The sequence below is a fragment of the Crocodylus siamensis genome, chromosome 6 (assembly GCF_052110815.1).
Source record: "Crocodylus siamensis isolate JL-2025a chromosome 6, ASM5211081v1, whole genome shotgun sequence".
In the NCBI taxonomy this organism is placed as follows: Eukaryota; Metazoa; Chordata; order Crocodylia; family Crocodylidae; genus Crocodylus; species Crocodylus siamensis.
Window position 1 is genome coordinate 70,024,496 of NC_143400.1, and position 25,021 is coordinate 70,049,516.

Here is a 25,021-nt window from a genome sequence, read left to right on the forward strand (position 1 = left end):
GTGCGATTTTTTTTAGCAGGGAAAACCAGGATCCCTGGTAACAAGGTATATATTTATTCATACAGAGAAATTCAGCAGACCAAACTCTACCTTCAGGTGCAGAGACACTACTGATGAGTTCTTAGAGTCGTATGTAGGATTCCAATGAACAGAACCTGGCCTGGCATCTCTTAAATTAATATTGGCAGTGCAGCTTGACAACAATATATAACATTATGTACAATACAAAATAGCAATGTTTTACAAAACATATTACAGTGATTTCACTCCATTTTCCCGTGTGGACATCCTAGCAAACATACTTCTGTGGAAAAAAAGAAAAACATACAGTAAATGAGGGAGCACAAAAAAAAAAAAAAAAAAATCACAGGATCAATACTTACTTCACAGTAAAAACTGAAGTTAATTAGCCATACTGTGTGTACCCAGTGTACAGCTCTACTCACGTCAGAAGCCCCAGAACAGAGTCAAGAAAGGGGTTCAGGATATTCCCAGTAGGGGGAAAAAGGCAGTAACTCTGAAGGAGCCAACACATCCTACTATCTCAACTGATACTACATATGAAACACCTGTGTAAAATGTCTTCTGAAATGCATCTGGGCAGACATGATTATTACCTTCTCTGCATCTGAAGGACAATCAAGTTACTTGTGTCCTAGAAAACAATTGTTTTTCCAGAACACGTAGCTTTTCCTTTTTAAAAGGTATTTTACATTTCACAAAAGAAAAAGAAAGCTCTGATGCTGACATAAGGTAGTTTACAGTAAAAGCCTAGCTGGTCTGTTTCCAGCATACACCAGTTGCTAGAGCGAAGCAGGCTACTGACCTCTTAGACTTAGGTGGAATCTCTTCCACTGATTTTGAAAGAAGGATTGAGCTGTATGGTAGTACCTACTATCAGCTGCTTCAGTGAACAGTGTGCAAAAAATAAACGTGTGTAATGTTTGTAATTAATTTGGCTACTAATGGTAATTTTTTTCCTTTTTAAAATTCCTTTTTCATGTCTTTCTAGAATACAAAGCCAAGCCTTACAGCCTTCACTCTCAGTGCAATGCTTTCATTGACCACAAAGCCCAAAGAAACAAAATATGAGGCAAACTAAAGGGAGTCAAGAGGAGGAAATGACCAGCAAACAGAATACTCAGACTTGTGAAATGTTATAAAATACAAAATTAAAATCATCTTCTGGCACTGTCTTGTGATAAAGAATTCCTTCCTTAACACAAGATCTAATTGGTTTGCATCTGGAGCATATCAACTTGTCACAGCAATAATAACCAGATCCTTTGTGAAGTAGAAGAAACTAATTCCTACTTGTGTATGTAACCAATTTTTTAGCAAATAGCTAGGCATACAGAAACCACACCCATCCTATTATGCTACCACAGGGGTGTTGAGTGCAGCATGACTCAGTCCTCAGTGACTGGAGCAAAGTTTTGAAAGAAGTTTGAGTAGTATAGACTTTAATTCTGAGAAGTCTGGTTGTAATCTTTTGAATGGATGTATTTACCTCTTCACGATGGCAGCACATCTCATACACTCCACCGATAAAGCCATTGATGACTTGGATGGAACACAGAATGAACTCAACTCCCCCCAGGAAAAGAAGAATGGAAAAGAGGGTCACATTCCATTCAACAATGTTTCGTGGCTCCTGGCACTCAGACCACCTGTTCCGCTCCAGGAGGTACCTGTTCACATCAAATTAATGATATGTTAGATATTCATGCCTCCATGAAGAGTATAACTTTACTAAGAGGTGCTTAATAAACATCAGGAATGCAACTCCAATCTGGGCCTAATTCAAGTGTCACTATTATTTTAACTTCGGTGGAGCAAAAGCTTGCTTCATGCTAAACATGCAATGCTCTGGAATGCAGGCGTAAGGTTCTTTTTTTTTTAAATCACACTAGAGAGCTGAATACCGTGACTTCAGTCAGGCCTAGGTGAGAGCCAGGAAGGAGTGGTTTTAGGTTGTAGAAGTAGATTTATTGCCTTCATTCTGGAGTTGACCAAGGACTGATCTCATTTCTAGCCTCAAGGCTGCTATCAATAATGCCTGGCTGGCCATAGCTATTCCTGCTTTTCTCCTGGGAATGGCCTTTAAGGCTTAAGCCTAGGTATGGAGATATCCTTTAAGCAAGGGCCTTAGGTGGAACGTGGGCCTCTGGAACGAGTTGTGGGAGCTGAACACTTCTCAGATGAGTCTCAGAATCTCTCAGGCTTGGGCCCTCATTCTTCAAGCTAGAGACTGCTAACCTAAGCAAACTTCATCGTTTGTTGATGTATTGTGTGTCATCCTCTGGCATTTGGAAACATGCTTTGGAATTGCTGACTACAAAGGCCTAAAACAGATTCCTGCAGCCACTATACACCCATATCCTCACCTTACAAGTACTAAACACCAATCAGTAAGGGTTACACAGCTCATCATCTCCTTTCTGTGCCAGTAAAAGCTAAGGAGTCCTAACAATAGTGTAGCTGTGTCCTAATTAGAGTGCCTCTGCTACACACTGACAATGAAATCTGGCTGCACTTTCTTGATTCTCACACTGTGCCTATGAAGACACCAGCTATGAATTACAATTACTGGAAATGAGATTATTCAACCATCAGCTGGGCACTGCTGGATTCTGACCAAAGCCTCTCTCCACATTTGCCTGTGACTAATTAAAGTGGCATATGACTCCACTACCCTTCCTCTGTTAGCAGGGGACTCCCAGCTTTCTGGCACCTTAGTGCCACTGGAGAAAAGGGAATGAAACCCTAAATCCTTTGTACCTTTTCTGATAGCGTTCCCACCAGTTCTGTACCATTGTAACCATCAGAAACTTGCTACTCATTTACACTGAGGTAAAGTAAAACCGAATTAGACCCATTCATTCTACTGTTAGAATCATACAGCATGGTATTAAACCTACACCTCATTAAGATTTCTGTTAACTCATGAGCAAACCTTTGGGAAGTGGGCTACTGCAGGTTGCTTTTCAATTCTAATACCACTCATCCTGCACAATCTTTACAATTTAAAACCCAAACATATTGAGATTCTTTTTCTAAGCTGATGATCAGCAGAGTCCTAGAAATATTTAATTGCTTACCATAAAGCAGTGGGAATGTGATATTAATTGAAATACTGGATTTAGTTCATGGCATCTTAACCATTAAGCCAATGAAGTGTTTAGCACAGGTGGTGCTCAGAACTCCTAGGAAGGAGAGACCCTCTCATGCTAAAAGACAGCTTAAATTGGCCATTAAAAGGAACAGGAAATATTTTGGAGAGAGCTCAATATCCACCTTCTACAGAATATTATGGGCGAGGAAGAGTCCACTGACCATCCAGGAAAATATTTTCACACTCTTATGGGTAGAGGCCCATATCCAATAGTTGCCAAATAGTTTTTTTCCTCATAGTTCTGACACTGGAAAGTTCGGGATAATTTTGAATCTCAGCCTATATAGACTGGAGAATTCTTTCCTCACTGGGAGGCCACCAGCTTTGGAAGACAAATAGATCACTGGAGAGGGACTGCTCTGTGGAAACACTTTACTGTAAGCCCAAGAAAAATTGTTTAGCAGCCACATATTGGTTCTGACTTGAGATGGCTTACTTCTACTGCTGTATCTCTCAGAATAGGAACTGCTGCATCTCAAGTACTACATCCCTACTGTACAGCACGGTTTTAGACCCTAAAAAAAAAACCTGATGTAAAATCATCAAAGATATCCCTCTTAAGAGATGTGGACCTGGCACCCCTTACTTACATGAGAAGTCCTTTGCAGCCAGTAGAACTATTCATTTGAACAGGCAACAAATGATTGGGCTTTATCATTTACATCAGTGAGAATCACCCCCATATGGGAGTCAGGACCCAAACATAGGAGTCAGGCATATAAGAATCCTTCCCCTGGTATTCCCATGTAGCTGTCTGAAGTATGGCTGCAGACAAACCACTTACTCTCCAGAGGAGTTATGGAAAGGATAGATCCAGGCATTTTCTGTGCTGGCCAAGCAGTAAGGCCCATGTGATAAACCCAGAGCTGAAATGATGATACAGTATCCAGAACCGAGGATTCCAATGAAGGCCGCCAGAACAGAGGACAGCATCTGCAGAGGAAACACAGGCAAATACTCAGCATTGTGACCACTCCTCCTCCAGCCCATACCAGAAAGCAGGAAGAAGGCTCACTTACAGCGCAGCTTTTCCCACAGTTCTCATGGCCGCCACACCCGCAGCAGTTCTCATGTTCTAGGCTAATGAACACAGCAGCAGGGATGAATATCTAGATACAGACAAAAAGGACATCATATTACTTTTGACTTAGGTTGTTGCACGGAAAGTGCAGATCAAATAGGATCTTCATTTTGTCTCTGCCTAGACTTTTTAAAAATTGCACATAGCAGATTCAGTCTTGCTCCCCTTAACCTCAATGGCAGTTTTCCCACTTATCTCGCCAGCATCAGGATTTGGCTCAGGAAGAAAAGAATTTCACACAGCATCTGGTAGGATGGAATCCTGAGCCATGGCTGGTAACACACCGGTTACCACAGAAGAGCATCAGCGGTTTGTGCCATAAAACTTCTTCCAGGAACAGTGCTTGCCAGTGGAAATGGGGGGGAAAAATCTTTATGTAGAAAATGTTTTTTTCCTGAAGTTTTCCAATTCCAAAGCTCCAATGAAGAGTTCATGCCAAAACCTCTCATCTATTTATGCATCTTGGACCTTCCATGGGGGGAATATTTGTAAAACAAACGTTGAGACTTGTACATTTTCAGCATGACAAAGTGAAAAGCCTGGCCTGCTAGATAAAACATAGAACTCCTGAAGTCTGTTCCTACTTCTGCCAATGGCCAACGCCAATGTTAGTTTGTGCATATACCATTGTATACACATGATCCAGGGATACATCACAAAATCCTTTGTGCAACAGACTTACCCTACAAATAAAATCAACCACAGAGTTGCTGTCTCAACTCACACCCAGGGCCCCAATGCTTCAAAGCCATATGCAGAGATGCCTAATGGAAAGCAGGCTCACTGAAGCTGATCTGAGACTATCTGCTGTCTGTAAAGTTAAGCAGATCTTTTCCAGATCATACTCTGAAGCTCCATCTGGACCCCACACAAGTACAGAAATCATCCTGTACAGGGGTCAGGGCCTAGAGTAGCTATATTGTACTGTAAGGAAAACTTTCAGTTCTTTACAAGAACAACCTAAAAAGCCTTTGCTATTTGTCTAGCATGCAGGTTTGATAACAGTTTTCAAATTTCCCCCAAAAAACATCTAGGACAAGGTTGTAACCACAGTGTCTCCCAGGATCTCAGGTACCTATTGAAGGTATGATTGCTACTTTTCACCATACTTTTACAAAAGGAGAATATTCTCAATAGTAAACCAAAATGCAAACATGTACACACATCAGTAGCTGTACTCACATGTGTAGTCTGATTCCACATTACTAACCTTATTTTGCATTTCTTTAGTCATCCAAACTGTGACTCTAAAAAATACCCACATTTATATCGTACCAAATGGCAGGTATGATTCCTTTTCCTTCTTTTCATAGAACTGTATATATATATGCTACTAATGATGAGTTCCAAAAGCTTGCTAACTATGCATTCAGACAAAACAGAAACCAGAGAGAAAAATGTAAATCTTGGGGTTGTTTAAAGAAACAAAACAGATAAGGAAAAAAACCAGTAACAACTTACCAGGAGGCCGCCTCCTACAATGCCATGGAGGCACCGTGTGTACTTGCTAAGACGATATTCTGAAGCATACCTTGTTTCACCATTAGGAAAGTAAAGCAAAATGTTTGCCACCATGCAAAACACAGCAAAAATAAGCAGCTTGTATCCAATGCACTTAGCACACTTGCCAAAACACATGCTGGCACTTTTACAAATCTTTCTTGAGCAGCTCTGCAATACCACAGGCCAACCTGCGTGACACCCCTCTAATAGGAAAGGAGAAACAGTCTCGAGTCACACCTGCTTAAATACTCCAAGTTTCTTAGTTACCTGGATGATGTTTACATGTGTACATGACTGTCAGTCCAGATTGCAGAATTCAGAAGCGAGAGGAGCAGAATGTTACCACATTTTTAAATGACACGTTTGTTGACAAGCGAAACCCAAGGAAGGGAATTAGTCAATTGCCAACAGCATTCATTGTTTAGCATGAGCAAGAGCAGACATGCTTAGACATGAACAGCAGACATAACCTATGATGTAAGCTCTTCAGAGACTTGGAAAAAGTTAAAAGAAAGAGAACTTGAAACAGTTTCAAATTTTACATTTATAGACTGATTCAATACACATTTTTAAAAGCAAAGCATTCCTCTTTTCTGATCTGAAGAATGCTTTGCCTTCAAAAGCTTGTCTAACTTTATCCCAACAATACAGATGCTGGACCAATAAAAGATAGCACCCCCAAAAAAATCCCTGCCTCATAATCTGTGGACTAACACGGCTAAAACATTATTCTATCACTAACCATAATATATACGTACATACTAAGCCATGTTTTTAAACCCTTTAATTATTTTGGAGGTCGGCTTTATCTTGTTTGTTTGGGGTTTTTTTTAATACTCACATACAAGAATGTATGCAGTTACTGTAATAAAAAAAGTCTTAAGTCAAAAAACTTCAGAGTAAAATCCTGATTGCTTCACTTATGATTCTGTTCTTTGATTTATACACATCACTTCAATTGGGCTATTCATGCAAGTACTGCAAGCAGGGCTTGAACTTTAAAAAGGACACAGAGAATAGTCTTGTAAAGATGTGGAGTCACAAGGTAACCCTCCGGGTATTGTAGCTATTGGCCTTGGAGACTTCCTCCGATATGAGAGAATATCCTCCAATTGTCAGAAGTGTAAGCTTGAAGTTATTGTATGCATTACACCTTTGATTAATTTAAACTAAATACAAACATCAATCTGCAGTTTTCCTCCACAGGAGAGTCAATTCTAACCAAATCAATCCTCAACTGAAAAGTCCCTGCATTATGTTAAGTTTAAAAAATATATGATCTCTGGAAACTAGATAAAATAACCTCATGTTTAAATACAGCTAAGATCTAACAGACTTATAAAAATGGGGATTTCTGTTTTTACTCTCTTTAATGGACCAACAAGCACTTGCTTAGATGCAAGGAGTTTCTATTGTGCTCCTGTCTGTCTCTATCCATTTGTTGTCTCTTGCCGCCCACACATACATACAGCAGCCTGACCCCTAATCCCAGGGATGCAAAACACTGAGCTATTGGCTCCTTGTATGGCCTTGTGCAAATTCTTACATCTCTGTGCCAGCTTTGTCAACTGTAGGATGTGGATAATAATAGTAAATCCATCTGGCTTGGTCTGTTTAAACTGTGATCCCTTCAAGTCTCTTGATGTGTAAATAAGGCATTTAGCACAAAAGAATCCCCAATCTAGGTTGAAGCCTTTAAGTACTATCATAATGGAAATAACAAGAAGGAAATAGGGATTTTATTACCCACAAAAATTAATTGCTTAAATTGCTTTTCACCCTCTGAGTCTAATTCCTTAACATATGATATGCCCCTGTGACTCCTATTTGGATCCATGTGAACCATTATGGGGGAATCATGAAATAATCAGAAAATCAGAGCCCTGGCTGTCTGTCCCAACCAGACATTCACCAGGCTGCTGTGTTTTGCTCCCACCTAGACCTAGATGCTATGTCTCCGTGATTTCAAGTAAGCTCCAGCGCTAGCTCTTTCTTTAGCCTCCCTAGTAGACTTCCAGGGTACAGCCTCTTGGTTATCGGTTTGCAGCCTAGTGACCCAGTGCTAAATCCTTACTCCACTGTAGCACACCCTTTAGCAGCTGCAACCTGTGGGCTCCCTAGGTTTACAGATCAGGAATGTGCAATAGTGGAAGCAAATAAGTTTGTTAAGATCCCAGAAATCAATAAGATCTAAAAGAAACAACAATACTTCTGTATGCATTTCCTTGCCTAACTTTCTCACCTGAAAGTTCTTGGACTGCAGTTGGACTGCTCTATGATGTTATCCAGAATACCCTTTGGGGCTTGGATTCTGTTCTCCATACTAGGTTTCTTTCTGTTTACCCTTGAAAAGGCCAGAAAGAGAATCTTCTACAGCCTTTTAACCACTGTCACCCTCCCACTCCATATCAGCTTCATCACATAAATGAAAATTCACCACCAGATGGTCTGTTGATTAGTTATCCCCTTGCTTCTTCCCCCAGTTCAGACTTGGAAAATTAGTTTATACAGATAGTAGCCAGCCCTTTATCTACAAATTTTCCATGTGAAGGGACTACTATTAGTGCTAAACTACCCTTCACTATATTAACTCTACCCCAGACACAGCAATTGTGCTTATCAGGTCCTGTTCTTACCTCAGTACAGCAGGGAAGGCAAATGGTGCCCTCATTCAAAACAGAGTTTGCAGTCTGACACAGAGAGTCTCCAGTCTTAAAGTGGATTCATGAACTGTACATACATATGTCCCCCATAGTGTTAGTGTGGCCTAAAGAAACATAACAGAAAAAAAGACCAAGATATCTAGGGACTCAGGTAGGTCAGCTAGCATTTTGCACTCAGTGAAGCATCAAAACTGTTGCAATAATGGACCCCATTTATGTCCCAGGACCTACGTAAGAAGGGAGAGAGGGGGATCAAAACAGGGAGGCTGAAAATCACCCTATAGGTCCCATACTACAAAACAACAGTCTCAGCTAATCTGCATGTGAATTGCACTCAAAAGTAGTACAGGACAAACATTACCAAAACCTCCACCCACCTGTAGGGAAATATAGGAGAGACATGTCTGAGCACAATTATTAAGAAACAGTTTCCATGCATCAGTATCATGAACACAGAGAAAGAAGCAACAGGAACACATCTTAATAATAAAAGCCGTATCATACCATTCTATACAGCCCAGGTGGTCAGTATAACACACTCAGAAACAATTAATCTCTGTATGGGATGACAATAATCCAATTCTCCATATACTCAGTCTTGCTCTCTACCATAGTCACAGTGGTATATGGGAAGAATATAACATCTTGGGATGTTGCATGTCACATTACATAGCCAGTTTCACACAGTCATATTTAAGTGACATTCCATATGTTGTCAGTAATAAAACAATTTAAGTAAGAAAACAATTTGGGCAGTGTTACAGGCCAATCACTGCATATGACCTTGACTTGACATACTATCTGAACAGCTACTCTATGACATGATGGCACCCTTCAACAATCACACGTCAAAACACAGCATGTTTACAGACCGTGCAGAGGAAATTCCCAGCCAGTCGGAGCAGCTATCACCTCAGCTGGTAAATGCCACTTAGAATCATAGAAAATGAGGGCTGGAAGGGACCTCAGGAGGTCACCTAGTCCAACCCCCTGCTCAAAGCAGACTACCCCCAGCTAGATCATCACAGCCAAGACTGTCTAGCTGGGTCTTAAAAGCCTCCAAGGATGGAGATTCCATAACCTCTCTGGGTAACTTGTTCCAGTGTTGTACTAACCTTGTCATGAGAAAAACTGTCCTAATATCTAATCTAAACTTCCCTTGCCACAACTTGAGACCAGTGCTCCTCGTTCTGTCATCTGCCACCACTGAGAACAGTTCAGCGCCATCCTCTTTGGAACCACCCGCCAGGTACTTGAAAGCCGCTATTAAATCTCCTCTCAGTCTTCTCTCCATCAGACAAAATAAGTCTAGTTCCCCCAGCCTTTCCTCAGAAGTCATGTGCCTCCGCCCCTAACCATTTATGTTGCTCTCTGGTGGACACTCTCTAATTTGTCCACATCCTTTCTGCAGTAGAGGGCCCAAAACTGGACACAGTACTCTAGATGCGGCTTCACTAGTGCCAAATAGAGGGGAAGAATCACTATTGACTCTGACAAATAACTACCTGATGCCCAGATGATCATGTGAACCCCACACTAAAACCACTAAAAGGACATATTTCCTTACAGAATGCGTATGTAACACTGGAACTCAATGCAACATGAGATAACTGTGTTCATGGGATTAGTGGGATTGTGAAAAGGATTAGATATTTGTAGAAACAGTTTTAGTGGAGCTAAATCCTTTTGCTTTATAAAATACAACCATTGACAGGATTAGGAAAACACTTCCTCTTTGGGGATCCTGTTATGTAATTGATGACTACAAGTGTTCTCATACTTTCTTGTGAGCATCTAGTACTGGCACTGTCAGCAATGGAACTACAGACTGAGCCCCTGCCTGCAAGGTTACCATGTTTTGATTGAAACACACTGTGCTGGGAAGCTGAGGAAACAATAGGTGCACCATGATGACGCTTGGAAAATATGAGCAATGCCCTGGTGCACATTAGCACAGTTAGGGCCTGTGACACAGGTGTGTTTTCATAGCCTAACCCTTTGTACATTAAGTTACATGTTTCAAATTCTTATTTTTATGATGCTGTTGGTCATATTGGCAGGCAGAGGCTCAGACTGCTGCCAAAAGTATGGTTATTGTGCTGTCACCTCTCATCTCCAGAGTTTGGAATACTTTTGCCCATCGTATAAAAAAAGAGCTCACAATGACCTTACATTTCTCCACCCACAGCTGACACTGCCTGATTTACGAGTGATGCATTGCTCATGTTTTCCACCTGTAACCTCTCCATGCTTCATTGATATACAGCAACCGCCCGCCCCACCCATATTCTGCAGTTCTGCTAAAAATCAGATACCTAGCTGTGTGCATCACCCTTAGCAAAGAGCTAATTCATCAAACGTACAGCATACGCCAATTCACAATGTTGAATGTTTGACAAATGATTGACAGCTATGATGTAAATTACCCATGGTATTCTGCAACATCATTGCCATGTAGAACACGACACGGTATTATAATGTATGTGATATTACATAAGGCTTTGTTTGTTAGTTTTATAACTGATTGACAAGGTTTTTCTGATAAGTTTAAGGAAAAACAAGACCATAGGCCAGAACCAGCATGGGTTCAGCACACAGCGGTGGTCTACAGGTTCAATTCCATGTGCTGGATCTGGCTGTAGCCCCACTTGGTGTGCCGTATCCAGGATGGTGTCATCTGGCTCACAGGGCTCTCTACAGGGTGGACAATTTGGACTAGTGGCTGAGCAGTGCAGAGTTGCCAATGCTTTCCCACCAATGAATTTCTAGCCTTGTGGAAAGCCCCGTGGGCTGGATGTCATAACCCCATGGGTCAGAGTCGGTCTGCAGGCTGGAGGCTGAGCACTGCTGATTTAACCAAAGTTTGGTTTCCCCCATCTGTGAAACAAGGGCTGTAGTACTTGCCCACTTCTGTAAATTGCTTCCATATTTTCAGAAGAAAGAGGCTATGCAAGTGCAAAATACTGGTATCACTATACTGCAAGCAGAGAACAGGTTGTAGTGTGTACAGTATACAGTGTGGCTGCACATATATCCTAGTTGTAGATGAAGTTGGTGGGGAGAACCTGGAACCTATGCTGCCAGTACGTTAAAAATATCTAGCTTTGTGACCCCCGCCCCACCATATGTCTGTTGCAATACACACAGAACATGAAGGACGTGACCGTTTTTGCATGCCATGTTCTTAACTGTGGCACAAGGCACTCTTGCAGGATAATTTATTGTATTAGGCAGGTGACTAGAATATGAATACAGAATATGGCCACTGATTAGAAGGGAGGAGACCTGGGCTATTTCTCTGGCTTTGCTTCTGGTTTCACAATGCCTTAAATCTCTCTGTACACCTGGACAAAGGATGCAAAGATGATAATAATGGGAAAATTTTACCCAATGTGAGTAAAGGGCTCCAATTTTGCATGGTCCCTTGCAATGTCTTCTTTTGTGAAGTCATGATAGGAGGGTATGAGGCATCTTGTAGCTCTCAGAATTGTATTTCCCAGCTTTATTTGCAGCTTACCTTATTTTCCAGTCTTCCAGTTTGGCTCTGCAGGTGTTCTGGCAGAGCAGGCTGCAGAACAAAGAAGAAATGTGCACAGACCATGATCCTACTGTGATAATCTCACTCTCACTTTGCACAGACTGCAACTGGCAGGGCTCATCGACATAGTTCCTCATTTCTGAAGAATGCAATAGCAGAACCGAGGACCGCATCGTAACTGCTGACAAGGAAGGCTGTCTGTTGATAGAACAACACTTGCAGCTTAGTTGTTCCATCAACATCTTGCCAGCTAAACAGAGTTCTTAGAAGATACTGAGATATAGGACTAATCCAATACATAACTTCTTTGGTTACAGAACTGATGAGCCAGCCAAACCAAAGTGTAAACTCATTCAGTGCAATAGCCAGGCAGTCACAGCAGATGTCATATCTATGTTACGGGCGGCCTACACAGCTCTGGTTTAAACACCTTCGCTCTTAAGTCCCATAGGTTCTACAGTTTTTGCCACGCTTCCAGCATCACCTACAGCTGACAGATACCTTTCCAACCAGATCCACAACATCTGTATTCTCAAGATCCTTTAAGGACGATTCCTTAAATTTTACTTCTCCTACTTTAGTCTCAGTCAGTTCGGTCAACAAATAGTTAACTGAAATGCTGACAAACACTAATGAACAAACACATCTCTGATGTACTCCAGATTTTAACTGATCCATAAGTCTCAATATTCATCTTTACATGACTAACTCTATTATAGGAAGATTCCCACAGTAAGCATACCAGTTGCTGGTGTAGCAGTAAAAACAGTGCTACTCAACATTAACCACAATAAAACATAATTTTATAGGGCCTCCTTTTTCCATTCCAATCAGACTATAAAAGCAATTTGAGAAACAATGAATAAGGAAAAAGAAAATAACCACTGAACATAAAATTTTTATTTAATTTCCATTGTTACCGATTAGCTATTTGCTTTTGACTCAAAAAAATAGAAAACGCTCTGGCTATACCAATGGACAAACATTCACAATCTGATCAACATACAACATTATGGAATCATTATTACTCTCACAAGAGCCTTATAATTTACGCATGCAATAATCCTTGTGATGTGAGGGACAGTAGGGAAGGGAGCAAATGACATTACATCCATTAATTAAAAAAGGCATTTTTTGCTGATCTGCCATGTGATTGTAATACCCACTGTACTCAATACAATAGAACATGGAATTTAATCCATCACAGAATCATACTCATGTGCAGCAGCTCTGACAGTTTGGATGACATCCAAAGGCACGGTTTTGATTTTTACCTGATGTCCCTATAGAGCACATTTGCTTAGGGTATGCTAATATCCCATTGCACAGCCATCTCCTCGGGGATCCGATCCTGCCCAAAGGATGTTTTGCAAGCTCTTGGAAGACAAAGAGCCCGAAGACTTCCACCAATCTCCTTTAGTGATAATCTGACCACGGCCAAACAGGCTCCTGTCACGCCCACTTATGGGCCAGTGGCTGCAGTGACCTCTGGCTCTCAAGTCTTCTACAACTGCTTGGGGGATACCATCTTCAAGTGACAGACGCCATTTGCTTTCTGTTAAAGAAAAGAATGCTCACTGACATCTGCTGAAAGAGGATATTCCAAGGGTAATTCAATACTCTTCAGTCTAGTCCCAACATTTCTTTGACAATAGAACCTGAACGGAACTAAATCATTGTGGCCCTGAACCTTATCCCAGGCCTCAGATTTTGCTTGGCAGCAAGAACTGAAGGAAAACTCCTTCCAGGAAGGCAGAAGGCTAGAATATGACAAGTTCTGCATGAAGAAGAAGTAATGAGGAAAGAAGCAAGGCATCAGCCTTCCCTTAAACACCAGCAGGGAGACAGGCACGCTTCCAGCCCCTGCATGCTCTAGCTACCAAGACAAGAGAAACACTGCCTGTGGTGAAGTGCTCCTCAAAGAGGTGAAGGCAGAACTAAGAAACTAATCCTTCCCTTTCACATTGCTGGTGGACTGACACTGGTACTGGGAGACTCAGAGACTCCAGCTTCCAAGAGGAGAAGAGGCCACCTTTGAGAACATGCTGTTGTGTGTCAGCAGTGGCAGCTGAGTCAGTTGCTTCCCTGTGTAGATACAAAATGCTTCTGAAACTCCTTTTAGTGAAGCAGACTGCCAATGCCAACCCTCCAAAGACTAACTTTTGCCCCACAATGAAGTTATAATGCTCTTACTGTTTTCATCAAGAGCTGTATAGGCACATAAAAAAGAGCTGAATTTTATATTTAGGGTAAAGACTGGAACAAAATTTGTCACCTGTATAATACATGAGCTGGTATGGAAACCAACCATTGAGGAATGAAACAAATGCCCGCTGGAGATATTCCAACTGCAAACACACATGGCCCATTCTCATTGTATTTAATGATGGGATGTTATAACCACCATGCTGATTAGAATCTCATGCTTGGGTTACTGGATACACTAAACATGATGCAAGAAGTAACAGCCAGTCATATCTTTGCAAGATCCCACTCCACTCAAAATATTGATTTTCTTTCCAGATATTTCTAGCAAATCTCTCTCTCTCTCTCAGGCTTTGCTCCCATTGTCCAGTTACCTTACATAAGTAATATCTGAGTACGAGCACTTGGTTAATGTAGCCCTGCTGCAAGTGTTCCCACAAAAAAGCTACCAACATCACTTTGTCCTCACTGTTTATGTTGTGTACTTGAAATTTCATCCTATGTGCTCTAAAATTATTTCCCAATCAACTGTGCTCATTGCAAGAGAACTTGTTTGTTCTTTAGAGGAAACTACAGAAAAAGCAATGGTGGACTATCAGCACTTGGGTGATTTAACTAGCAACCTTAAAACAAAGCTAACTTGAAGCTCTGGTTCTAACCCAGTTCCCAAACTAGGTAAACTACCCAGGCTTAAAACACTTCTACCCCCAAGGAAGAGGTTTTCTATATCAATGATGGTAATCTGAAAGTTAACTGTGAGGGGAAAACATACCCTCAGAAACCAGGTGGGACTGACTCCAAGGCACTGCAGTGTGCCAAATTAACAACCATATTGTAGCATAGAAAGCAATACTACTTTGTTCAGAATCATTACATACTAAATAGCACCTCCATATCATCTCATAAACTACAAAGTGCTGGAGACAGCCAACCCTGACAGCATAGAGTATGGTGTTAACTGTTATTAGACAGCAGAGTAAGAGCTTCCACTGTAAGAGCCATTAATCTAAACAGGCAGAGTAACTGCATAACAAAAAATGGCCCCAAACTTTTGAACTAAAAGAAACATCCTTATTTGTAACTTAAGCCATTTACTTTGTGAATTATGCTGTTTAAAAGTCACACCTTCTCTGGAATAATCCACAGAAAACCGGGATGCGTCTAAGGCTTGTTGAGGGTCCATGCCAAACTCCAGCATATTGAGCAGCACCTTTAGAAAGCACAAATAAGTAAAATGTTAGAGCATACCAAGCAGCATCTAAAAATATGTATCATAAGCTTTCAACATCACAGGAAGACTGTTGATCTGCAAAAAAGCTTCACTGTCCTGGCAGAAATCACATTTTTTTCTCAAGAGTTTTCTATATTGGATAACAAATATTAGCAACCAGACTGTAGGAACTTGGGCAATAGGAACCAGCAGCACACTTATAAGCTGGGAAGCTCCTTCCTTGAGAGCACGGTGGCAGAAAGAGATCTTGGAGTCATTATCGACTCCAAGATGAACATGGGCCAACAATGCAAGGTCATGGTCAGTAGGGCTAACCGTACCTTGTTGTACATCCACAGATGCATCTCAAGCAGGGCCAAGGAGGTGATCCCCCCCTCTATGCGACACTGGTCAGGCCGCAGCTCGAGTGCTGTGTTCAGTTCTGGGCCCCGCACTTGAGGAGGGATGTGGACAGCACTAAGAGGGTCCAAAGAAGGGCCACCCACATGATCCAGGGACAGCGGGGCAGACCCTATGAAGAGAGGTTATGGGACATTAACCTATTCAGCCTTCACAAGAGAAGACTGAGGGGGGACCTGGTGGCTGCCTATAAACTCACAAGTGGGGACCAGCAGGGTTTGGGAGAGACCTTGTTTCCCCAAACAACCCTCAGGGTAATAAGGAATAATGGCCACAAGTTGTTAGAGAGTAGGTTTAGATTAGACATCTGAAGGCACTACTTCACTGTCAGGGTGGCTAGGATCTGGAACCAACTTCCAAGGGAAGTGGTGATGGCTCCTACCCTGGGGGTCTTTAAGAGAAGGCTTGACGTCTACCTGGCTGGGGTCATTTGAGCCTGGTTTTTTTTCCTGCCCAGGGCAGGAGGTTGGACTAGAAGATCTACAAGGTCCCTTCCGACCCGACTTCTATGAATCTATGACAGTAAATAGACTGAGGATAACAAAAGAATGGATGCTGAAATAGCAGAATGTTACTACCATGTCCGATGTCATATGACATTTTCTTTATGATCTGTCCATGCCATGTGCGTAAAATGTCCATGCCAAAATGGAAACTGGCCAGTTGCTGACAAAATCAGCAATGGGATAAAACGCAAAGCAAAAATCACTTCTCTTTTGGCCTGCAGATTTGCATTGCCTGTCCTGAAGATTATGAAATGAAAAGACCTCATAGCACTATGTTGCTTCTAAGGAACTGTAATATATGCCAAAAGGCTCACACTACCTGAACATGTCCCTGAGGCTGCATTAAGCCACCCATTACTCCAAAGGAGCACAAGAGATCCTCAGTGTCAGCAGCTGTAGCTAGAGCAGGAATGATAGTGTGGTATGGCCGTTTTCCTGGTGCTAGACAGTTTGGGTGGCCAGGAAGCAGGGAAAAACCGGCTCCTCTATTCTGAAAATAAACACTGATATTAAGTTAATAAAATCCTTGAGCTTGAAATAATACTGCGTAATAGTCAGTAACTTTTCAAGATATTGACCAATTAGCTACTGATTGATATGGCATTTCTGATTGATATAGGGAGCTTAGGAAAAGCAAAAACAGCTCATAAAAGACATTCCTACATGAGAAGGGGAGCATTATTGCATATATTCAAGTAGGGAGGCAATGGGGATGTGCTTAAACCCACACACATGTAGGGAAAATCCTCATATAAATATGCTCATATCCAAGAGCCACCCTTAGGGAAGATTCCTGCACATCAATAAGGTCATGCTCAGGTAAACTCCTCTCATACTGTGGTACTGCCAACCACTCTCCAGATGGCAGCACATAGCAACTGTCACTGGACATTTATGACTCTGAAGCATGGGATCCATTTCTGGGCCACGTACAGGCCTTGTTTCTACCAGGAGATTCTGCTTTCCCAGTACAAGTTAGGAGTGTACAAGCATTTATTTAATTTCTCCTAGGAAAACATGCCCCTTCCAGGAGAAAACCTTCCAGATGAGAAATTACCACCAACACAAATGAATGCCTATTCCTGCCCTATACAAGAATCCATTTTAGTCTTCCTTCAAATAGGTATTAGCAATGCAGCTGCTACACAGAAAAATTGACCACACATCCACATACAAAGCAACATAAAAATGTAGCTACATTTACAAGCCAAGGCAAACACGGACTCAAAGACCTGCTACACAGTATTTACCTAATAATCATACCATATATTGTGCTCCAACAGTGGAAGTGACAATGTGTCTGAGTAAAGTAGAATATGAATAGAATGAAGCACGTTTAGAGGGACTGCATCATTCTCCTGTGAGATTTCATACTGCTGCTACACTGTTGGAGCATCCTCTCTACCTGGCATGTTGTCAGTAGCTGAATTTTCCAGACATTTATCAGACCTGTGATGGGTGCTGTGCAGTGGTATCCTGATCACCACATTCATGAACTCAGACTGGCATAGGGCCCTCCTCAACTTCATCAATTACTCCATAAGCCTGTATATGTGTGTACACCCTTTTAAAAGTGCAGGGTATATCTGCTTGCTCATGTTGCAGAAATACTTCAGTTAGATGCTGATTTGTATCCCCTTTTGGTGAATATTCCCTCCTGGAACATTAATAGAATAACAGAAAAATCAGGGTTGGAAGGGACCTCAGGAGGTCATCTAGTCCAACCCCTGGCTCAAAGCAGGACTATTCCCAGCTAGATCATCCCACCCAATGCTTTGTCTAGCTGGGTCTTAAAAACCTCCAAGGATGGAGACTTCACAACTTCTCTGGGTAACCTGTTCCACTGCTTTACTACCCTCCTAGCAAGAGAGTTTTTCCTAATATCTAACCTAAACTTCCCTTTCTGCAACTTGAGACCGTTGCTCCTTAGTTCTGTTATCTGCCACCACTGAAAACAGTCTAGCTCCATCCTCTCTGGAACGACCCTTCAGGTAGTTCTATTAAGGAAGGCTGCCATTAAATCCTCCCTTAGTCTCCTCTTCTCCAGACTAAATAAGCCCAGTTCCCTTACCCTCTCCTCATCAGTCATGTCCCCCAGCCCCCTAACCATTTTTGCTGCCCTCTGCTGGATTGTCTCCAATTTGTCCACATCCTTTCTGTAGCGGGGGCCCAAAACTGGACACAACACTCCAGACATAGCCTCACTAGTGCTGAATAGAGTAGAAGAATCACTTCCCTCAATCTGCTGGCAATGCAGCCCAGTATGCTGTTAGCCTTCTCTGCAACAAGGGCACACTGCTGACTCATTTTCAATTTACTGTCCACTGTAATCCCCAGGTTCTTTTCTGCAAAATTGCTGCTTAGCCAATTGGTCCCCAGCCTGTACTAGTACATGTGACTGCTCCATCCTAAGTGCAGGACTTTGCACTTGCCCTTACTGAACCTCATGAGATTTCTTTTGGTCCAGTCCTCCAACTTGTTGAGGTCTCGCAAAATTCTATCCCCACCCTTCAGCATATCCACTCCCCCCTGCAGCTTGGTATCATCCACAGATCTGCTAAGGGTGCATTCCATTCCAGCTTCCAGGCCACTGAAGAAACAAGGGACCAGCCCCTTGGGCACTCCACTTGATACGAGCTACCATCAAGCCATTGACTTCTACCCTCTCAGCCCAATTAAACAGCCTGTTTTCTGTCCACCTTATAGTCCATTCATCGAACCTGTACTTCCTCAGCTTGCTTGAGAGAATGTTGTTGAAATTGATATAAAAAAACCTTGCTGAAGTCATGGTATGTCATGTCCACTGGTCTCCCTGCATCCACAGAGCCAGTCATCTCATCATAGAAGGCAATCAGGTTGGCTAGGCATGACTTGCTGTTTGGTGAATCCATGCTGCCTCTTCTTAATCACATTCTCCTCCAAGTGCTTAGAAATGGATTGCTTGAGGACCTGGTCCATGATTTTTCCAGGGACTGAGGTGAGGCTGACTGGTCTGTAGTTTCCTGGATCCTCCCCTTTTCCTTTCTTAACTATGGCCACTATATTTTCCCTCTTCCAGTCATCCAGGACATCTTTCAATGGCCATGAGTTTTCAAAGATGACGGCCAGCAGCTCTGCAGTCACATTGGCCCAGCTCCCTCAACACATTTGGGTGCATCCCATTTTGCCTCGTGGACTTGTATATGTCCAGCTTTTCTAAATATTCCCTAACCTGTTCTTTTGCCACTGTTGGCTGCTCACCAAACTGTACTGCCAGGTGTAGTAGTCTGGGAACTGATCTTTCCGGTTAAGACAATAAAATAGTCTTATTTTATTTTTGTTCATTTCTTCCCCACTCAACCTACTCCTACTTTGTTTATAATTCCTTTCCCTCTGTGGATATTCTATTCAGGTGTCTTCCAATTTCACACTTTCTCACCTCTTTGTATCTGTTGCTGGACCTTTCCTACAACCTGAAGCTGGCTTGAAAACATCATACCAGTACTTTGTGGTACTTTTGATTGCTCCCTTCCCATCAAAATGGTTCCCCGTTTTCTTTCACTTGCTATCTTTGTGCAGCAGCTGCAACATTTGGTGACTTTTTTCACTAGGCATTCCTAAGGATCTCTTCCATAGCCAAGACAATGAGCATGGCATTATGAACAGCACACATCTGTGTTTGGTATGACAAGTCTATCATTGCATACTACAGTGTGGACAGAAAACAAAGCAAACAGTAGAATTATCACACCTCAAAGAAATAAAACAGAAAAATACAGATTAACTAAACTGATGCAAAGAAAGGAAAGAAAGAAGACATACATATAACAGTTAGTTCCACTTTTTTAGATTTGGGAAAGCAGACAGGGACTATGCCCAGCAACAAGTGCATTAGAAATTGTCATTGTCTAAGCGACTTGAGTGCTTATGTCCCACTTTCAGATGCATGCTTAGACAATCAAGTCTCCTTCACAAGTGATGGGCTTGAAACTCTTCAGTAATTCAAGTTCTTTTTAAAATATGCTTTTTGAAAAAGAAGTCTCCTTTCAAGTCTAGATACATTTATTTTTCATTTTTAAATATGACGTTGCCAGTTTCTATTATTCAAGGAAAAATCTAACCATTCTTGACCAAAGATCAAATCACACATTTAGAAAAGTGGATGTCAATGTTCCTACAACAAATTCTCAAAAAAGTTAACTTCCCCTTGGTACAGAACAATTTTCATCTTTCATTAGTTTTGGCAATATTCACTTCAACATATTCATACATTTATAATTCAGAATGTCCAAATTATCTTAATTATCTTTCTGTAAACTATAATAAAAGTGGCTGTTAAAAATATTTTTCTTAAAGCAATGTACGTTAGAGATTTTGCATCAAATTATTCTTTACAAGGAATCTGTCGTATCTATTCTTTTTCCACTTATTTTAATATTGAATCTGTGACTAGCACAAGACTAGTGATTTTTTTTTTTATATGGGGAGATTCAATTTGAAAATACTGCATTTGAAAGGGTTTTTTTTGCAATTTGTATATGTTACTATTTGTATATTGTAATAAACGGACAAAAATAATTTATTCTCACTACCCAAGGAATAAATCAAGTGAGAATATACTTCAATGTATATGTAGGAAAGTATTGGATAAGTTACAAGGGTATTTGACTTCTGTTATTAAACTGGTAGGATACTTCAATATGGTGACAATGACTCACCAGTTGTAAATCCAAATAAATATCTCCAGTAAATAAAAGATGGCAGTGATCTGACGGTTGTAGCTTATCATTATCTAATAAATACAATTAACACAGTTCTCATTTTTAGATAACAGACTGATTTTTGCACAAGTGTAGCCCTGCAGCAGGTGCAGGTTATTGGCAGGGGCTATCCAAATAGGAAAAAAAGCAGAGAGTCTGTGTAAAGGATTCCTTATTTTCTGCTCACTTTGACCAATAGGGCTAAAGTAGCAGCACTCCCCTTCAAGAACTATTTTGACTTTACTACCTCACCTGAAGAGGGTGAGGGCCCAGACTTGTAGCATAACAGCCAGAAAGGACAAGTTAGAGGAAGAAGCAAAAGACTGGGAGACTTTAGTAAAGTAATGAAATAAATATTCAACATACCCCTGGAGGGCCTAAAAAGAGCTAGAGTTCAAGTACAGTTCAGAACTAAATGTTCACATGTTGTTCCAAACTATCCACACCTGCTGCATCTACAAAAGTGAGTTGGAAGTTTGTACAGAGGATTTCTTGTGATCCTTCCTGTATTTCCTCTGCCAATACTTGCTTAAAATACCAAGAGAAATGTCTGAGTGTTCATATTTCATAGTTTGGTTCATGGCTCATCATTAATCCAAACAGTTAAGAAGCACATATGTAAGAGTTGGTTTAAACTGGGTCCTTAAAGTAAGTGAAAGTTTGGGCCACAAAAGTTTACCAGTCCCCCAACAGATCCATTGAAAGAACCTAAACGGTTTCTCTTCTCCTCTGTGTTCAAGCGTTTAACAATCAGAACATACTTTGATATTTTAGGTTTAGATTAAATGTTTAGTATTTATATTAATAAGTAGATTGTTCTGATGTTAAACAAATGAAGGGCAAGTTTACTTGTTTATGTTACAGGTATAAAATATACCTAACACAGAAATCCCTACAATTTCTCCCCAAACCTTTCTTTACTCTTAATGATAGATACTTTATCTTTTAGTTTGTTGCTATGCGTAGCAATCTTATACGTGGAATGTCCACCTGCACAGATCTTGCTTTACTGAACCAGTTGCTTCTAAATAAACACTGTAAAAGCCATGGAAAACAACACTGCTTTTCTTCTCAAATTTAAGAAAAAATATGTTCAGTTCAAGCAAATTATAACAAACTGTATGGAACCATGGGGTTTACTATAATAGGGTTGCTCAATTTGCTCCATGATAATAATGAAAAAAAAATCACTTTCTGTTGCTGGGATTCATAAAGCAGGAGCTTATTTTAAAGATGCTGCACAGCTTTAGCATCTTCGGGAAAAATTTGGACCTGGTGTCACAAGTGAAACTTCAACAATTTCATCAGCTCTAAATTTAACTTCTTTATCAAAAATGGCTAAAATGTGGGGATTGCCAAATTTCACCCCAACTTTGAGGCAAATAAGACTGCAGATCTCCATCTCTGCATCAGCTTGTACACTGAGTCACACGGTAATATTATCCAGAACTCTCCCATCTGGTCCCAAAATCCTATGTAGATATCCTGAGAGGTAACATGGAAAAAGAAACGAAAAAACTATCCCAACAAGGAAATGTTATTTGATCTCTGGTTTATATAAAGTATGACAGAGTTTACCAAACTTAACAAGAGTAATATACACCTAAAAATGTCTGTATTTTAAATACAGGGTAGTGCATAGCAGTGCTCTCTAACTGTCTTTTGAATTAGTTTTCATGCATGCTAGAACTGTTACATTGGAAAATATGTTCTTACTTGTAGAGCAAATCCACAGCCACCTGGTATTAGTCCTGTGCCAAAGCCCTTATAGTTGCTGTTGATGAAGGAACAGGCACTGCCTTGAGCATCCACTACTGTGAAGTAAACTGTGTCACTCCCTGATGGTAAGGAATTTCCAGGTTTATAATCTTTATTGGCTCTAAAACGTAAAAAACAAAATACTAATGTGCACTAAAATCTTTATTTTATACTCCAATTAAAATCATGACATGTGGGCTAAAATCATGACATGTTTGCTCAGTAGCCCTACTTAAGACCAGGGCAATATTTGCATGAATAATATAAGCGATTTCCCCCTAAATCTTTGTTTCAGCCTATAAAGATAGAGGACAGGATTCTAGCGCCTATTGCATAAGTATAACTTGAGAGTAACTTCAAAGAAAAAAAGGAATTACTCTGAATTACTCCCCTCAGGCCCCAGGGGAGGCACACCTGGGCCAAGGGTTAGTGAGGAACTAGGTAGGGAGCTTCTGGAGGGACTGGACTTATTCAAGTCAGCCAGTCTGGACGATCTCCACCCTAGAGTACTAAAGGAATTGGCTGAGGTCATTGCAGGACCCCTGGCACGGCTTTATGAGCACTAGTGGTGCTCTGGTGTGGTGCCAGAAGACTGGAAGAGGGCCAACGTGGTTCCCATCTTCAAAAAGGGGAAGAAGGAAGACCCGGGAAACTATAGGCCAGTTAGTCTTACTTTGATCCTAGGCAAGCTGTTTGAGAAAATTACGCTGGCACACATCCATGAGGGGCCAGCAGGGGATTTCACGCTTAGGGGCAACCGACACGAGTTAATCAGTGGCAGGTCCTGTCAGACCAACCTGGGGGCCTTCTATGATGAGATCACCAAATCATTAGATGCAGGGGTAGCAGTGGCCATAGTCTTCCTGGACTTACGGAAGGCCTTCGACACCGTCTCTCACCCCATTCTCATTAAGAAGCTGGGGGACTGTGGTGTCGACACCCACACGGTCAACTGGGTCACCAACTGGCTGGGGGGCTGCACCCAGAGTGGTGGTGGGTGGGTCATTTTCGACCAGGAGGTAGGTGGGCAGTGGGGTTCTGCAGGGCTCCGTCCTCAGGCCCGCACTGTTCAATATCTTCATCAGCGATTTGGATGAGGGGATAAAAAGCACCCTGTTCAAATGTGCTGATGGCACCAAAATGTGGGGGGATGTGGGCACACTAGAAGGGAGGAATAGGCTGCAATCAGACCTAGACAGGTTACAGGGGTGGGAGGATAAGAACAGGATGGGATTCAACACTGACAAGTGCAAAGTGATGCACTTGGGGAGGAACAACCGGCTCCATACCTATAGGCTGGGGAACTCCCTTCTTGTCAGTACAGAGGCAGAAAAGGATCTTGGAGTCATCACTGATGCCAAGATGAACATGGGTCGGCAGTGTGGGGATGCAGTCAGAAAGGCCAACCACACCTTGTCATGCATCCACAGTTGCATCTCGAGCAGGTCCAAGGAGGTGATCCTCCCCCCGTATGCAGCACTGGTCAGGCCGCAGTTGGAGTACTGCGTCCAGTTCTGGGTGCCGCACTTCAAGAGGGATGTGGACAACGTGGAGAGGGTCCAGAGGAGGGCCACTCGTGTGATCGGGGGCAGCAGAGCAGGCCTTATGAGGAGAGGCTACGGGATCTGAACCTGTTCAGCCTCCACAAGAGAAGGCTGAGGGAGGATCTAGTGGCCTGTTACAAACTAGTCAGGGGGGACCAGCAGGCACTGGGGAAGTCCCTGTTCTCCCGAGCACTGCCAGGAGTCACAAGGACTAACAGTCACAAGCTGGCAGAGGGTAGATTTAGGCTAGATATCAGGAGGCGCTACTTCATGGTCAGGGCGGCTAGGATCTGGAACGAACTTCCAAGAGAAGTGGTATTGGCTCCTACCCTGGGGGTCTTTAAGAGGAGGTTAGATGAACACCTTGCTGGGGTCATTTGACCCCAGTACTCTTTCCTGCCATGGCAGGGGGTCGGACTAGATGATCTACTCAGGTCCCTTCCAACCCTACTAACTATGAAACTATGAATTTACAACGATGAGCACAACCTGCCCCAAAAGAAGCATTATAAAGTTCCTTCTGTAATTTTGTAAGATCCAACTGACATCGTACACAAGATAAAGCACAAAATGAATCCAAAGTCCTTTGGGATCAGATAATGTCTAGATCAATAAAGACTTTCTATTATACCCTAATGTTTAGTTAAGTCCAGATGTAAGCCTGCCAACAAATTTATAT

At 41.8% G+C, this 25,021-nt stretch overlaps 2 protein-coding genes across 7 annotated transcripts in view; both read right to left on the reverse strand.

Annotated features, from left to right (window-relative positions):
* Nucleotides 1-33: 33 nt before the first annotated feature.
* LOC149862963 (transmembrane 4 L6 family member 1-like) lies at nt 34-12,711 on the reverse strand. 3 transcript variants are annotated; one of them, XM_090050550.1, is made up of 7 exons: nt 11,940-12,711; nt 8,396-8,526; nt 5,718-5,787; nt 4,195-4,284; nt 3,960-4,108; nt 1,511-1,691; nt 34-304 (listed from the first exon to the last, which is right to left on the reverse strand). In XM_090050550.1, the coding sequence occupies exons 2-7, from the start codon at nt 8,428-8,430 to the stop codon at nt 290-292; spliced, it is 540 nt and encodes a 179-aa protein (XP_089906676.1). In that variant the 5' UTR covers nt 8,431-8,526; nt 11,940-12,711; the 3' UTR covers nt 34-289. The 3 variants fall into 3 exon arrangements, with proteins under 3 accessions (XP_089906676.1, XP_089906675.1, XP_089906677.1); XM_090050549.1 differs by lacking the exons at nt 8,396-8,526; nt 11,940-12,711 and having other exon boundaries at nt 5,718-8,382; XM_090050551.1 differs by lacking the exons at nt 5,718-5,787; nt 8,396-8,526; nt 11,940-12,711 and adding an exon at nt 5,467-5,668.
* A 131-nt stretch (nt 12,712-12,842) lies between these two features.
* LOC149862964 (uncharacterized) overlaps nt 12,843-25,021 on the reverse strand; it is a 50,735-nt gene continuing 38,556 nt past the window's right edge. For 3 of the 4 annotated variants that reach the window (XM_090050545.1, XM_090050546.1, XM_090050548.1), the window contains 4 exons: nt 22,757-22,919; nt 16,621-16,791; nt 15,291-15,375; nt 12,843-13,515 (listed from right to left, as the gene is read on the reverse strand). In XM_090050545.1, the coding sequence (XP_089906671.1) occupies nt 13,271-13,515; nt 15,291-15,375; nt 16,621-16,791; nt 22,757-22,919 (664 nt within the window). In that variant the 3' untranslated portion in view covers nt 12,843-13,270. The remainder of the gene's footprint in view (nt 13,516-15,290; nt 15,376-16,620; nt 16,792-22,756; nt 22,920-25,021) is intronic. The other variant, XM_090050547.1, reaches the window with a different exon arrangement.